This window comes from Gopherus flavomarginatus, chromosome 25 (assembly GCF_025201925.1).
Source record: "Gopherus flavomarginatus isolate rGopFla2 chromosome 25, rGopFla2.mat.asm, whole genome shotgun sequence".
Taxonomy (NCBI): Eukaryota; Metazoa; Chordata; order Testudines; family Testudinidae; genus Gopherus; species Gopherus flavomarginatus.
Window position 1 is genome coordinate 7,608,348 of NC_066641.1, and position 17,695 is coordinate 7,626,042.

The window sequence follows — 17,695 nt, forward strand, 5'->3', positions numbered from 1 at the left end:
AAATAGAAGGTAGTCTATGCCTGGGAGTCATAGAACCCATTCTGGTACATCTGAGGTAAAGGCTTTCTTCCTGTTTGCTGATCCCCAAGGAAAAAGCCGGTCCATACTACACCTCAAGCACTGAACAAATACATGAACACACAAAGTTTCAAGATGGTCACACTTACTTTCAGTGATTATACCATCTCTAGAACAGGGAGGTTGGCTCTTGGCCTTCAACCTCCAGGACACCTATTTCCACATATCAATTCAGCCAACCCACAGATGACTCCTCAGATTTACCCTAGGGGTCAGGACCATTACCAATACAGAGTACTTCCTTTTGGCCTTTCATCGGCTCCCACAGTATTTTCCAAGGTCCTCTCTGTAGTAGCAGCTCATCTGTACGCCGGGAGGATCATGATTTACCCCTACTTAGGCTACTGACTCGCCTGCTCCTTTGAGGATGTCCTATAGGCCACCCAGGCAACTAGGGATGTATTCATGAAGCTGGGTCTACAAACCTACATCCAAAAATCAACCTTAACTCCAGTACAGTACTTGGACTTTATAGGGACTGATCTTGACTCACTACAAGCGAAAGCACTCCTCCCACAACACAGATTTCACAGCCTGACCATTCTGTCAATTCAGCCCAGCCCACAAACATTGACCAGATGTTGCCTCCAGCTTCTTGGGCACATGGCGGCAGACACGTTTGTAATATCTCATGCCAGACTACACATAAGATGCCTACAGGCATGGCTCAGATCTGTCTACAGACCAAATAAAGACTGGTTAGACAAACCTCTGTTGATGCCTTCCAGGGTCATCCAATCCCTGGAGTGGTGGAAAGACCCAACAAATGTCTGTACAGAGGTCTTGTTCACTCAACCCCACCTCCCTAACCCTCCTCCAGTGGACATTGCTTCTAACTATAGACACATCCCTAATAGGCTGGGGAGCACATCTGAACAACCTCAAGACTCAGGGCAAGTGATCTCTCATGGAGGCTACTCTCCACATCAACCTCATCAAACTAGAGTGGTCAGAAATGCTTGTGCTCCCTTTCTCCCACTGAACAGGGACATACACCTGAAAATCGTGACAGACAACATAGCATGCATATACTACATAAACCACCAAGGGACTGCCAGGTCATCCTCACTGTATACGGAAGTGCTAAAGCTATGGAATTGTTGTGTTCGCCACAATGTTTTGATATCAGTGGCTTATCTACCAAGAATACAGAATATTGCAGCAGACAGTTTCAGTCACAGGCTCACACAACTGCGAGAGGGAAACGAACCCAACAGTACTCCACAGCGTATTCTGTCAATGGAAGACCCCAGTGATAGACTTGTTCATTACTTACCTGTTGCTCCAGAGCCGGACTGGGAAAACGCTCATTAGGTTACACTCTCCTTCTCCCATGGAACCGGGGCCATTTCCTCTGCTGCTGAAGGTCCTGATAAAATTAAAATGAGGAAAAAGTAAATGTTACACTGATTGATCCCATCTGGCTGAGACACATGTGGTTACTTGTACCTATCGCAGTTGGCGATGTGTGCACCAGTCCCTCTTCAACCCACTCCTTACCTCGTCAAACAGAGTGAAGGACAAACTCTCCATCCCAAACAGTGGATCCTCTGGCTCAAGGCTTGGCCCCTTCATTGTTCCAACATAGAGAAGGCCGCTCCTCTGGGTAGGTGCAGGAAGTGCTCCTGCACAGTAGAAAATCAACTACCTGATGCACTTACCTGCAAAAGTGCGTCTGGTTTCAGGTTTGGTGCAATTCCAAACAAATCACCCTAGCATCTTTCACCCTCCCCATAGCGTTTGCACTGCATACTAGTCTTAAGAGGGCAGGCCTATCCCTCAGTTTGTTCAGAGGACACCTTGTGACCATAACTGCTTTCCATGAACAGATAGAGGGATACTCGTTTTTTGCCCACCCAGTTAAAAAGAGCTTCAAGGGCTAGTGAACCCCTTTTCCCACCCCTAACATGGGACCTAAATCTAGTTTTAAAGAGTTTAACTAAACCACCCTTTGATTCTTTGGCCACTTGCTCGCTTACATACCTGTTGATGAGGACAGCATTTCTAGTGGCTATCACCTCAGTAAGGAGAATAGGGGAGATAGTGGCACCAGTAACCCCCCCCCCACACACATATACTATTCTTTAAAGACAAGGTCACTCTTAGGCCACAAAATTCACCCCCAAGGTGGCCTCATCTTTTCATGTAAACCCACTCATTCACCTTTTACCCAAAGCCTCACCATGACAGCAGGGAGGCTATACTACATATGCTAGACATTAAGAGGGCCTTGGCCTTTTGTTGGACAGGACAAAGGCCTTGAGGAAATCTCCTAAGCTCTTTCTAGCCCTCGTGGAAAGGTCTAAAGGTGCAGTGGCATTGGCCCAGAGACACTCCACATGGGTCTCGAACTGTATTAACCATTATCGTCATGCTTGCAGTGTATTACCTCCATTCAGAATCTGTACACATTCCACGAGATCCATTTCCGCTCCATCACCTTCCTCAAGAAAGTTCCTATCTTGGAAATCTGGATGGCAGTGACTTAGGCATCTGCTCATACCTTTGAAGAACACTGTGCAGTTAGTTACTGGAGACTCTTCTTCCAATGCGATCTTTGGCTCCACAGTGTTGTCCTTAACACACTCAATTCTGAAGCCCCAGTTTCCCACCAGGGCTACAGCTCAGGAGTCACCTGTGGTGGAGCACTCATGGGGCACTACTCGAAGAAGAGGGAAGTTACCTTGTCCAGTAACGATAGTTCTTTGAGATGTCTCTCTATGGGTGCTCCAGTCTACCTTCTACTTTGGAGTTCTCAGTGGAGGCTTTATGGTGGAGAAGGAACTGAGGGTGGTTTTGCCTGTGCAGCATTAGTTGGCCTTGAGGCACAACATGAGAGGAAGAGACCATGCTCAGGCTGAACTGGAGATCGTTGGTAGCAGTGTCAGAAGTGCAGGGATGCAGACACACCTACAGTGGAGCACCGATAGCAGGACACATCTCAGACTCGCCTTTTGCAGTAACAATGGTTAACTTCTTCCCAGTTCTGCCAGTGACCTGCTGTGGGACCTTGGCCGAGTCACTTTCCCCTCCATTTTGTAGTCCCTAAAATAGAATTAATACTGTCTTCAAAGGGATGTATTCCTAAAGCTTGCTTTGTCTGACCAGCTCACATGGGTTATAACTTCCTTGTCTCCTCTTTGAGCTATGGACCTCCAGGCTGGTTCCTCTGTTTATGCTCTGACTAAATGAAGAATCCTTTTCATGTTAATGCAGAGCTACATCCTATAGCTTTTTTTAGTAGCTGCACAAGGCTTATTTTAGAGCAGTGATGCGCCCCTGCCATGGGGTGCAGATCCCTCATGAACTCCTGTTGCTTTGTTCCCTAAAAAGTTGTTTACATATTGAGGCTTTCCCTGCCTATCTCAAACTACTGGGCAGGAGGGCTCTCTGCCATGGATCACATGAGCCTGTTAGGGAGAGATGATCCTTCTCACATGACCACACCCCTTCAAAGGGGGAAAAACAACCTATGTGGAAGTCCATGGTGTTTAATCATCCAGTGCTGTATATATAACACTTGGGTCTTTCCGGTCTCCTCTTGGTTTTCCTTCCTCCTCAGCCTGGTTTTCCCCTTTCTTTTCTCTTCCCCTATTTAAAGAGAGAAAAAGGGGTGGGACTTCAACAGGTGTTAATTCCATTCCTCCCAGTGATGTGATGTTAGTCTGCAAGGAGATGCCAGGCTGCTAATTCTGCATGTAGGCAGACTGTTTACAGTGGGTACCATTGGCTTAAGTTTCTAGGATGGTGTCCTTGTCAGTCAAGCTGAGTGTACTGCCAGCTGTGTGCATGCGGATGCTGGTTAGCTACATTTCCTGACCCACTCCTGTCCTGCAGCAGTCTGCATTCTGGACTCTTGGTCTTGTGCAACTGCACTTGCTCTGTCTGGTGCTTGTTTAAAGGGAAAAGAACATCCTGGAAAGAATCTATCCGGATAAGTGTGGTCACTCTGCTTTTAAGGGAACAGGCCCCAAATCTGTACCTACATTGTAAAAATGTTTCAAAACTTCTTCTGGAGTCACAGAATCAAGCTTTCTTTTAAAGCTAACTCTGCAAAACAGTGAGACTCAGCTTCTGTTTTAACTGGGGTGCCTGGCTTTTTTTGCAGTCACATGACATCTTGCTGTCTCTTGGGTCTGCCTACTCTCTCTGTTCTAGTGAATCGTAGAATATCCAGGTTGGAAGGGACCTCAGGAGGTCTGAACAAGGAGGGGCGGGGACTGAAGTACACGGGAATCCTGATCTCCAAGGACTTCATCAGTCTTGACGGTCCCACGTGTTCAAATTCCTATGCATCGTTCATAGTCTCTGCCTTCTGCTCTTTTTTTTTTTAATTTAAGCTTAATGGAAAAATATTGAACAGTCTTGTAAAGTGACTTTCTGCTTTGATACTAAAATATGTTCCTGTAGAATGCAATTGCCATTCAATTCTGCACTTAAATGTTTAATATTACACTTGTAGAAGCAGAAATACATGCAGTCTTGTATGTGTGGACAATTAAATCACACACTCTCTCTCTCTCTCTCTCTCTCTCTCTCTCTCTCTCTCTCTCTCTCTCTCTCTCTCTCTCTCAGCGGTTTGTGGTTGCTGTGGCGGAAGCTGGAACTGCCCACCACAGTGGTCCTTAATGCATCAGCACTTTCCAGTGTGCACTGACTGGTCCACCTTAGCTTTGGTACAGTTGTTTCTGTAACACTTCAGAAAGAGATCAGGTAGCCCATCTAAAGTGACACTTATCCTGCCCAGCCATCTGGCTGTCTCATTTATTATGGTGTTCTGCTTAATCTGAAACTGCATCAACAGCTAAAGTAGACAGGATGCTTAAAATAATTAGGAGTATTACTTCCTCATATTTAGGAAGTGAGCAGAATATGGTGTCGCTCGGTGCTGAAGATGCTCTCCAGAATGCAGAGAGAGGTATGACAAGGAGGTCTTTGCCATTTGCTCAAACAGAAGTACAAAAAATAACCCTAACTCACAACATCCCAAACTTCTAGTGTGTAAGGATTCAGTGTACCATGTAAACGTAACACATATACTTTAGGGCTTTCCTTGTGGGAAATTAAAATACCCTGCAATGACCATTTGCCTTATGTATAGTTGATTGGAAAACTTAGGCCAATCTTTTCTCAAGTACTTTGCAGATAGTGGACCAGATTCTCTGCCCGCATTAACTTCCCCTTTGCTCCTCTTCAGTAGTACAAAGGAAATGTAATGCTGCCATTAGGAGGTAGATAGGAAATCCCTTATTGTAAAGGAGTTCCCTGGTGGCTTACAGCCATATTATCTTACCAGCCTCACCTGCTGGGGCAAGATAGAGCATAACAGAGCTTGAGAGCTGAGCCGTTGCGAGTTGTGATCTTATGGTGCTGGGATGGCAGAATAGTCTCTAGGGGACTGTTCCTCCAATCAGTGTAGTCAGACGAGTCCTGTGGCTGCTCTGATGTATGTCATAGACTCGTTAGACCTGTGGTCTGCCTTAGCATTGGGCCACCTTTGCATCCTTCTTTGACTCCAGGGCGGTGGAGTGGGTGTGTGGGTGTGATTTGCACAGAGCATGAGGCCAACTTTGACCAAAATATAGAATGCGTATTAAACGATGAGGGACACCAGGGAGAACGACTGAACTTACAAAAGCAATTGAATATGGCTTCCAAGGGAGGTGACAGATAACAAGCAGCAGGCACTGTTAGTCTATGGAAATCTGGCTTGATTTTCTTTAAGAAGAACTGGAATGACAACGAAGACAAAATCAAAAAAATAATTTGGTGAAACTATGGAGTTCATTATTTACCAGCATTATTCTGTTCAAGTCAATCGTGGATCAGGCTCAGAACAAGGAGAGTAGGAGGCTGAATTGTAGCTGCTGAAAGGTTATCCTAAATTCCTCCTCCTGTTCTAGCATTTAAAATTGGAGGTCCAGGTCTCCTCACACAAACCTCTGCAGGAGGTTGTCATAGCTTGTTATATCAAAATAGTGGAAAATTGTGAAAGTAAAAATAATAGAAACACTGGACATTTGAATTCAGAATTTCATCAGTAAAAAGACCAGCACTGCTGCCCAACAAGTTCAGCATATGTTATGTATTTTCATAAACGGCATTGGTTTATTTGAAACTTGTAATAGGATTGATTTTGAAAAGGCAAGTATGTTGATTGCCATTAAATACAAGAAGCTGATGCGAGATAGTTGTAGAGCTATCTAGGAACTTGGTTATTGCAGTCAATTGTGATCTCTTCATTCTTGACGGACAGACTGTGCCTTTTACATTTGAATAGTAACTATAAAATAAGATACATGTACTATGAAAGTTTCACAATCTTTTTGGGGTTTTCACTTTTTTTCTTCTCCCAGAGGATTTTTCATGAAGTTTGGCATGGGTTGGGATAGGCAAATATCTCATAAGTGCTACAGTTCTCCCTCCCACCTTAGCCATCAGCATCATAGCTCAAATCTGAACAGGAGACTAGGTTATTTGTGAACATTTAGAAAATCGTCTGGACGACAGTCTTGTCTCCAACCATAGAGGGGTGGATATGAAGGGGTCTTGAATCTATAACAGGTTGTACAAGCTGCTAGATGTCCTCCACACCTCAGAACCAGTGAGAATTTTGTGTTATCAATTAAGCTGTTCTGGAGCCTGCTAGGACTATGTGGCACACCCCTGCCATGTGCCCGCCTATCTTTAAAGGGGCTGAAAAGTGCTACTAGGTCCTTGCCAAAGGTTCCAAATTCCTCTTCCCCCCTCCCCCCCCGCCACCATCCCCCAAACTCTCTAGTAGTCCAGGCTGCAACTGAACTGGCAAAGAGAGCAAGTGGTTAGAACTTTTGGAATGCAAGGTATTTCTGCATCTAGCCTGCAATTCACGATTGTGAATTATCAAGCATTACTAGACAAAAATTACTTTCTGAATTACAGTAAATTTGAGGACCTTACTGATAGCCTGCCACATGTTGAATGAGCACATTTTCAGGCACTTACTGAGAAAAGGAAGCTGGTAGCCAGAATTCCCCTCTAGTCGGCAGTAGATGTAGTAGATATCTCCTCCAGGGCCATGGCTGTAGCCATAGTCATGTTTAGGGGGTCTTGGCTCTATTTTTTGGCTTTCCTGCGGAGGTACAGAATACTATTGAAGACACTCCTTTTGACCAATCTCATCTTTTTAATTAGAAGATGGATGCATTTCTGCACACACTCAAGGATTCCTGGGACAGTCTTCATTCGCTGGGCACCTACATTCCTGCCCCAAAGCAAAAATTCCATTGCCAACCACCCACTCAGTCAGCGTTACAGGTCTTCTCAAGTCTATTCTGACACTGTACGAACCTCTGAGGAAACACAAAAAAACAGAGGTCTCCTCTCCCAGGTCCCCCCTCGCAGGCTTTGACATCACAGCTCCAACCATAAGATATTTCTAATGTGCGCCTGAGAGCCACCATCCACTGTGCCTACCCCTCATGGTCCCCCTACTCCCTTTGGAGATTGTTTAGCACTCTTTCCATGGCTAGTGTGCAATAACAACGGACAGATGTTGAATGTCATCTCCCGTGGCTACATGATCCAGTTTATCATACTATCTCCTCCAAGACCCCTGTCCCTCTTCAGGGATCACACTCACAACAGCATTCTCACCCAGGAGGTGACCACCTTGTTAGAATGGGGATTCATGGAACACATTCCTCCCAGACTATCAGGGATCAGGATTCTACTCAACTTCCTGATATTTAGGAAGAAAGGTGGGTAGAGACCAGTCCTCAATTGCCAGCACCTCAATTGCTTCATCCACAAGTTAAAGTTTGATATGGTAATGCTGGCAGCGATAATCCCGTTCTTGGAGAAAGGCATGCAGTTTACCACTCTAGATATGAAGGATGTTTAGTTTCACGTAGATATCCATCTGGCCCACAGAGATTTCCTCAGATTCACATTGAGCACTCACGATTTCTAGTGCAGTGTGTTCCCCTTCAGGGTAGTCACTGCTCCTATAGTCTTCAGCAAAGTTATTTCCATCATAGCAGCCTATTTCAGACTTTTATGGTCGTCTTGTGTTTCTGTATCTTGACAATTGGTGCCTAGCCACGAGGGTCCAGGCAAGAAGCCCACAAGTCAACCTCCATGCTACTTAGTCGTCTTTCTTCCTTTGGAGTCAATGACAACGTCAAGAAATCGATCCTAGATCCCACATAGTCTCTGGATTTCATGGGGGTTATCATAAGTTTGGTCATAGCACAAGCTTACTTAACCTGTGAACAGGTTCCAGGAGATTAATGACGACATAACTCGCATCATGAACAACTCATATGTACCAGCCAGAACTTACTTGTCCCTCCTCAGCCCCGTTGCTTTGTGTATTTGTGACCCCCTTCGCATGACTCCAACTTCGTTGCTTTCAGACATGACTCCAGTCTGTTTACTCACCAAACTGCCACTCCAGGGCTTCCATGCTGACGGTCTCCATCAACCTGCTATTATCCCTCCAGTGTTGGACAGACCCACATCGTGTTTGTGTGGGAGTTCCTTTTCTTTCCCTTTCCCAGACAAGATGATTATCACTGACATACCTCTGAGGAGCTCATATCAGTGACTATGTGGTTTAAGGAGCACAGACTCCCAGAGAATCCAGGATGCACATGAACATCCTGGAGCTGTGAGAACCGCATGCCAAGCCTTCCTTCCCTTCATCTGCACCCATCATGTTCTCATCATGTCAGATACCCCCACCACTGTGGTGTGTGTGTGTGTGTGTGTGTGTGGTTTTTTTTTTTTGTTTTGTGTTTTTTTAATATCAACAGATGGAGGGACAAGATCATCCATGCTACACACAGAGGCAATCAGTCTCTGGAATTAGTGCGTCAACCACCAAATCTTCCAGGGACACACAGTGTACTCAGCAGACATTGTACGATAAATCACTGATGGGAACTTCACGATTTGGTGGTACGCAACATCTTCACTGTGTGGGGGACTCTGGTCAGAGTCCTGTTTGCTTCACAGGTAAACAGCAAATGCACAATATGTACTGCTCCAGAGGAGCCCTGTGTCACCACGTCCAGGGCGAAGCCCTCCTAATCCCCTGGTCGGACCAACCCAACTGTGCCTTTCCTCCACTACCACACTTACCTCAGGTAGTGCATAAGATTTGGCAAGACAGGACAGTGGTAATTCTGATTGCCCCCTGCTGGCCCAGACCATTCTGATTCCCCAGTCTTCTCTGCATGTCGTCCCACCCACCAATTCCCATCCCCTCTGTCCAGATTTGCTGACTCAATGCAAAAGTGAGATCAGACTCCCTAATCCCCATTCTCTACTCCCCAGAGCATGGTGTTTGGATGGGCCTCTGCCTTAAGACGAATATGCTCTTCAGTTGTACTCAACATCATCATTTCTAGCATCAGGAAAGACCAACAGACATTGTTACCTAGTCAAGTGGTGATGTTTTTCATCATTGGCTCAACAAAAAAGTGTTTTACTAGAATTTTTGGGGATCCCCTCATACTGGACTACATTCTGTGACTAAAGTGACCAGGTTTCGCCCTCAGTTTTTTTTTTTAAAGTACACCTGGCGTCAATTAGCGCATTCTAACCACCAATGGAAGGTTTCTCTATTTTCATCCCCCACCCCCCTCCAAATGCTAGGTTCTGGAAAGGGCTCATCAGAATCTTTCCACCTATCCAACCAATAGCTCTTCAATGGGACCTGAATCTTGTGTTCTCTCTCTACTAATGAAGCCCCCCTTTAAACCTTTAGTGTTGTGTTCTGTGTCCCTCCTTTCCATAGATGTAGTCTTCCTTGTTGTTATTACTTCCATGCGAAGAGTGGCAGACTCGGTTCTATGATGGTAGGCCTGCCTTTTACTGTTTTCCACAGAGTCTCCTTGTGACTGCACCCCGAATTCTTAACAAAGTTTGTGTTTTTCAATTTCATATCAGTCAAGTCATTCACATGCATCTGCAGAGGAATGTTGTCTCCATTCCCTCAACGTTTGACAAGCTCTGGCCTTCTACCTGCGGAAAACGAAACCAGTCAGGAAGCGCCCTAGACTATTTATTGCAGTAGCAGAGAAGCTCAAGGGACAGGCCATCTCCACCCAGAGAATCTCCATATGGACTTTACAGTGTTTCACACTCTGCTATCGTGTCAGATCTACCACCTCCTACAAGTACGAGCTCGCTCCATCAGGGTTCAAGCTTCAAGCTCGGCCTCTCTTCAGAACTTGCCATTCATTGACATATGTAGAGCAGCCACCTTGAATTCTGTACACACCATTTGCTACACATTAAGCCTTAATGCAAGACTCAGCGGTGGATGCCTCCTTTGGCACAGTGGTCCTCTGTACTACTCACCGTCCTCCATCTTAGGTACTGCTTGTTAATCACCCTCAAGTGGAATAGAATAAGGACCATCGCTGGAAGAAGGAGGCTACTTATCTTGAAGAACCTCCTGTTACAGGTGTGTGGTCCCTATCTGATTCCACTTCCCACCTTCCCGCCCCTCTGCTACAGATCTGCCAGATTTGCGGTGGAGAAGGAACTGGAGATGTGGTCAGTCTGCCCCACCCTTTAGTGCTTCTGGAAGCATGATGCAAGCCAGGGCGCATGTGCGGACCAATGGATACTACTTTAAAAATTCTCAGACTCCGGGCACATAGTGCACATGTGTAGCCCCTCAGTGGAATACAGATAGGGACCACACATCAAAGAACTGAAGTTTGCTGATGCCAGCTGTCCTTGACAACACCCCAGGAGCTGCTTCTTTCTTATAAGGGGTGTCTTGAGGAGGACAGTGGAGGGAACAAAACTGCATGTCTTAGAGTAGAGCCACTCTTCTAAAAACAAAATAAATCTTGTGATGGTTTTTATCACAATTGCTGGGACGTTCTGAACCTTAACATTTAGTGCATACCACACAGTTGCAGCCTTGTAGACCAGATTCCTCCTTTTTTGTGACCATTTGTATAAATGAATATTTTATTTCTCCTGGTGTTGGACAATAGAGATTCTTTTAAAAAGAGTAAATAAGGGGTAACTGAGTTGGCTGTGTGGCCTGGGAAATGCGGTTTGGCACTTCTAAATCAGCTTGTGTTGGATGTGACCAAAAGGTGTTGCCGTCTAATTGTTCTGTCGTTCGTGAAAAATATTCATCTTCACTTTAGTATGTAATGGTTAGATATCCATATTATGCTTGAAGGTTTGAATGCGTGGTGTGAACAGAGAGCATCACCTCTAATCTGTATTTTAACTTGGCAGTATAGTCTCCTTTTTTCCTTACAGGTCAGGAAGCCCTGAAGCATGAGATTTCAGAAATGTCAGACATGAACAATGTAATCTATCATAGTAGGTCTCTCTAGTTCTGCGGTAGATTAACATTGTGTATGAGAGTAGGATATTCATGACATTTTAGTATTAAGCTTTTGATGCATCTGCTCTTTGAGCCACCCAACAAAGCTTTGTCGTGTGTTTGGAGTTGTTTTCAAAAGTACTTGTTTCCCTGTTTCAGGAGAAGACGGTCAGAATGGAGATGGGCAGCAGACCGAGCAGGTATAGTCAGTCGCTGGAACTGGCTCCAAGCTCACGTCTCAGACCTGGAATACCGAATCCGACAACAAACAGATATTTACAAGCAGATTCGTGCTAATAAGGTAAAGAATGGGGGGATTTCAGGATGCTTATTTTTTTCTCAATGACTGTTTCCTTTCAGAGAGAGAGCAGGGTGTGCATGTGTATTACATATTGTTCTGGATGTTGAGGCTTAATACGTCTGGTGTCTGCTGCCACTAGGCATATTGCACAAATGTGGTTAGTTCTAATATTAATTTGAACATGTGTCAGGAACAATTGTTTCATCTGGGGTGACAAAGAGCATACAGATGGCTGCATCGCTTAAGCCAGTGATTTATAACTGTTTAACAGGGCTGGTGCTGAGAGTTGATATTTTATTTTCCACTGCATGCATCTGATGAAGTGGGTTTCAGCCCACAAAAGCTTATGCCCAAATACATTTTTTTAGGCTCTAAGGTGCCACAAGTACTCCTCGTTCTTTTTGCTGATACAGACTAACACAGCTACCACTCCGAAACCTGTCACTATGCAAGGCACTAAATTTAGCTGTATGAAGTGGAAATGAATCAACTTCATGAAAAAACCTGTACAGATACAGGCAGACGACATCTTCCTTTCCAAATGCAAACAGATGGACATCATACCAAAAGGACTGAAGATAAACAATCCATTACAATCTACGTACCACACAGACTGTGCTGAGAGATTGTGCCCCACACACTCAAAAAAGCTGCGGAACCACCTGATCAACATCCTATACAGCATACGGAAAGATTAAGAATGAGCTCTCAAAACCGGATACTCTCATAAAAAGCCAACCTTCTACACAAACTTCCTTGTGGCTGGACTTCACAAAAACTAGACAAGCCATTTACGGCATACACTTTGCTTCTCTACAAAGGGTAAAAGTACACTAAACTATCTAAACCACTAGGTGCCTCAAGGGGCCAGAACAGTGGTTTCCTTAACTCACCCAACAATATTGTTAATCTATCCAGCTATACTCTAAGACAGAGTCTTCTGCCAGGCTATCTCAAGGCTTCGTCTTTTGCCTCTCCACCCACACGAACATGATACAATTCTGCAGTGACCTGGAATCCTGCTTTCAATGTCTCTGACTCAAGGAATATTTCCAACACAACTCTGAACAACACACTAACCCGCATAAACCTTCCTACCAACACTACAAAAAGGAGGCTTCTGCGTGGACTCTCCTGAATGTCGAAACAACAGACTGGACGTCTACACAGAGTGCTTCCGCCGATGTGCACAGGCTGAAATTGTGGAAAAGCAGCATCACTTGCCCCATAACCTCAGCCGTGCAGAACACTGTGCCATCCACAGCCTCAGGAACAACTTTGACGTCATTATCAAAAAGGCTGACAAAGGAGGGGCTATTGTCCTGAATAGATTGGAATATGAACGAGAGGCTGCTAGGCAGCTCTCTAACACCACATTCTACAGGCCATTTTCCTCTGATCCCACTGAGGGTGACCAAAAGAAACGACACCATTTGCTGAAGAAGCTCTCTGAAAAAGCACAGGAACAAATCTGCACAGACACACCCCTAGAACCCCAACTAGGGGTCTTCTACCTGCTACTCAAGATCCATAAACCTGGAAATCCTGGATGCCCCATGATCTCTGGCATTGGCACCCTGATGGCAGGATTGTCTGGCTGTGTAGACTCTCTCCTCAGGCCCTACGCTACCAGCATGCCTAGCTATCTTCGAGACACCACTGACTTCCTGAGGAAACTACAATCTATTGGTGATCTTCCACAGTGGCCAGGATGGTGTTCTCTGGATATAGAAGCCCTTTATGCCAACACTGCATACGAAGATGGACTACAGGTCATCAGGAACAGTATCCCCGATAATGTCACGGCAAACCTGGTGGCTGAACTTTGACTTTGTCCTTACCCACAACTATTTCACATTTGGGGACAATGTATATCTTCAAGTCAGAGGCACTGCTTTGGGGACTCGTGTGACCCCACAATATGCCAACATTTTTATGGCTGACTTAGGGGACGAGAGCTGAGGAAGCATTCTTCTAACACCCCTACTCTGCTTGCACTACATTGATGACATCTTCATCATCTGGACCCATGGAAAAGAAGCCCTTGAGGAATTCCACCATGATTTCTATAATTTCCATCCCACCATCAATCTCAGCCTGGACCAGTCCACACAAGTGATCCACTTCCTGGACACTACAGTGCTAATAAGCTTTGGCCACATAACTACCACCCTATACTGGAAACCTGCTGACTGCTATACTTACCTACATGCCTCCAGCTTTCATCCAGACCACATCGCGTGATCCGTCGTCTACAGCCAAGCTCTAAGATACAAGTGCATTTGCTCCAATCTCTCAGACAGAGAGAAACACCTACAAGATCTCTATCACGTGTTCTTAAAACTACAATACCCACCTGCTGAAGTGAAGAAACAGATTGACAGAGCCAGAAGAGTACCCCAAAGTCACCTACTCCAGGACAGGCCCAACAAAGAAAGTAACAGAACGTCACTAGCCGTCACCTTCAGCCCCCAACTAAAACCTCTCCAGTGTATCACCAAGGATCTACAAGCTATCCTGAAGGACGATCCCTCACTCTCACAAATCCTGGGAGACAGGTCAGTCCTCGCTTAGACAGCCCCCCAACCTGAAGCAAATACTCACCAGCAACCGCACAACAGAAACACTAACCCAGGAACCTATCCTTGCAACAAAGCCCATTGCCAACTCTGTCCACATCTTTTCAAGGGACACTATCATAGGACCTAATCACATCAGCCACACCATTAGAGACTCGTTCACCTGCACATCTACCAATATGATATGCGCCAGCAATGCCCCTCTGCCATGTACATTGGCCAAATGGATGGTCTCTATGCAGAAGAATAAATGAACACAAATCAGGCATCAAGAATTAGAACATTCAAAAACCAGTCAGGAGAACACTTCAAGCTCCCTGGTCACTCAATTACAGACCTAAAAGTGGCGATTCTCCAACCAAAAAAAAACAACTTCAAAAACAGACTCCAACGAGAAACTGCAGAACTGGAATTAATTTGCAAATTGGACACCATTAAATTAGGCTTGAATAAAGACTGGGAGTGGATGGGTCATTACACAAAGTAAAGACTATTTCCCCATGCTAATTTTTCCTTTACTGTTACTCTCACCTTCTTGTCAACTGTTTTGAAATGAGCCATCCTGATTATCCCTACAAAAGTTTTTTCTCCAGCTAATAATAGCCCACCTTAATTGACTAGGCTTGTTAGAGTTGGTATGGCAACACCCATTTTTTCATGTTCTCTATGTATATATCTTTCTACTGTATTTTCCCTTGCATGCATCTGATGAAATGAGTTTTAGCTTATGCCCAAATAAATTAGTCTTTATGGTGGCACAAGTACTCCTCATTCTTTTTGCTGATACCGACTACCATGGCTACCTCTCTGAAACCTGTGTGAAAGCTGTTATAGCAAGTTGATTTTTCTTATGGGAGTAGTTGAGGGTGAGTGTAAAGACCAGCAAAGCAAGAGAATTCATGGAAAGAAACAGATCTGTACTTAATGCCCAAAAGGATGTACAAACTTTTAAAGTACCATAGCATCAATATATAGGGCTTTGGAAACTGGGGAAGATTCCACTGGGGGAATCCAGCAGAAATATGTAGCATTTCATGGGGTGAAGGGGCAAAAAAGAGAAGAGCAAGATTCTTACATAAGTGTGGAAGGAGGAGGTAATCGGGAGGAGGAGGAGACTGTAATCAGAAAATACTACAATTAGGATATTTCAGGTCTAAGTGCAGCTGCTTTTATTTGGAAACCGACTGACATAAGTTTGTTTCCTGTGGATTATAGTGTCCTACTTGACTTTATACAAAACTTCCACTGTGCTTTTCCATAGGCTCTAGTGGTCTGTGTGAAATGTAACTCTAGAGGCTAACTAAAAATTTTCCATGAGCATGGCTCCTAAACTTGAAAGCAGGAAGTAAATGGGAGAGATGGAAGATTTGTCATCCTATCCCAGACATCCGCCCTAGAGAAGAGCAGGTTTTGTTTTTTGAGTGATCAGAGTGGAGCTAATATTCTTTACACTGTGCAGACTAGCACAAATGTCTGTGGTGGTGCAGCTTCTCCTATTTTGCTTGAGAAGGCATTTCCAAAGGGCTTCCCCGTCCTCAATTTTATTTCTCCCCCCTCACCCCAAAAAAAAAAACAAAAAACTTGGGAGCTAATTTTAGTGCTCCTGGAAAATAAATGACTAAGTTCTAACTTGAAGTGCTGAGTGAATTTCCCCCCCCCAGTTCTGCCGAAAACCTATGCAGGTTTTTTTGGTGGGCACTCATACCCATTCACATGCAAACCCAGGTCTCCGGGAAACCCCGGTACCAGCCTCAGTGTGTTACTTGCTGCCTTGGAGCTATTCTTTCAGTCATCATAATGTGGGACGCTGCTTGTGTGGGCATCCATTATACATTTGACAAACAGCAGGTTAAATGGAGGCAGCCAGTCAGGCCTGGTGGTCTGGTGAGGACAGGTTCTGTTCGGGCCCCAGGGTTCCCTGTGCATCAAGGGCAGGGATTACTGGAGTGGCAACATGCTTTGCCCCGGCCAAGGGAGCCACCTAATGTGGTTACTGGTTAGAGTGCCATTCAGTGGATCTGGCACAAACTACACCCATCTCTTATCTTTCTGGATGAAATCAGATGGTAGTCCAAGGACTAGTGAGTGAGGGGGACATGAAAGTTTCTTGGACATGTATATGGGAGGTGCATTTAAACAGCTGCTATAATTGTATAGACTAGAATCAAGTGCCTTTCCTGTTCCAGGTATTGCAGTGTACAGCATACCCACAGCCTGGCACATCTGGGGTGATTTAACTCAAAAGTATGTCACCAATTTTAATCATGATTTAGATCAACAAGCAGGAAATCTTGATTCAAATCATGAATTTTAATCATATTATGCTAAACATAAGTACTACTTAGTTATTTTCTAAAAAGTTTGATTCTGATTGGTTGGTAACCATTCAGATAGGTTGAATTTCAGCTGAATATAGTGTTTACACTAAATTTGGTATTCCTTTTGCCCTAACGAGGATAGGGAGGAAAGAAATGGTGGTGGAGTGGAAGGATGTGTATTTCCAAATATTTATTAGCAATTATAGAACGCAACTTAAATTATTTAGTTTCTTAATTTTTACAGTTTTTTGTTAGAATGTTACGTTTCTTATTGTGTCAAACTCTATTTGGATGGGCATTCAAATTCAATTAAATATGCACAAGCAGCATTTTAGAATGTTTGTATTAAGTAAAGCACACTCAAACGTTCAGGATACATAAGGGAAAAAAATGTATCTGGAAGCTTGTCAAAAGATGTTTTGCATATAAAATTGACGTATTAAAGGGTAGTATATCTGTAGTTAGCTAATTGAAATGGTTCTCATTTTCTCACATCTTTTATTCAGAGATTGGAAGGGGAAAATAAGCTTTCCTTCCTTTACAACTTTGTGGTTTCTTAACTTTGAATAAACTAGTCATTGGACTGAACTAGTTGAATAAACTGAAATGAAGAACGTGTGGAAGAGACTACTGCTGTAAAAAACTGGCTTAGTACTTCAGTATGCTCTGGTTCCAAGTGCTTAGTTGGAGACTTCCACCAATCCAGTGATTTAAGTTTCTTTAAATCTTGGCAACAAATGTACTGCTTTATATTTTAAATTATTGAGAGAGGTTGTCATAACTTCAAATTTTATTTTAAATAGGTTTATGTTAAACCTTATATTTAATTTTAATCAGAACATATCTAAAAATGGATGTATTACTTTTTAAGTACGTTTTTATCTATACTTGCCGGAACTTGTCCCTTCCTCACCATCCCCCATTCGCCCTCCCATGTGCCCCCACCCCCAAGGGGCTGGGGGGCTGTGAAGGAGAAGAGGAGTGATCCTGTTCCCCAGGCAGTCAGTAGGCTCTTGGGAGGGGAAGCTTTCTGCCCTCTCTTCTCACTTGCAGGTGCTACTGGGATGAAATTCTGATT

The 17,695-nt window shown here is 44.3% G+C and overlaps 1 protein-coding gene across 5 annotated transcripts in view; it reads left to right on the top strand.

Annotated features, from left to right (window-relative positions):
* KANSL1 (KAT8 regulatory NSL complex subunit 1) overlaps nucleotides 1-17,695 on the top strand; it is a 176,212-nt gene that overhangs the window by 114,123 nt on the left and 44,394 nt on the right. For all 5 annotated transcript variants that reach the window (XM_050935018.1, XM_050935020.1, XM_050935017.1 and 2 more), the window contains exon 3: nucleotides 11,579-11,720. In XM_050935018.1, coding sequence (XP_050790975.1) covers nucleotides 11,579-11,720 — 142 coding nt within the window. The remainder of the gene's footprint in view (nucleotides 1-11,578; nucleotides 11,721-17,695) is intronic.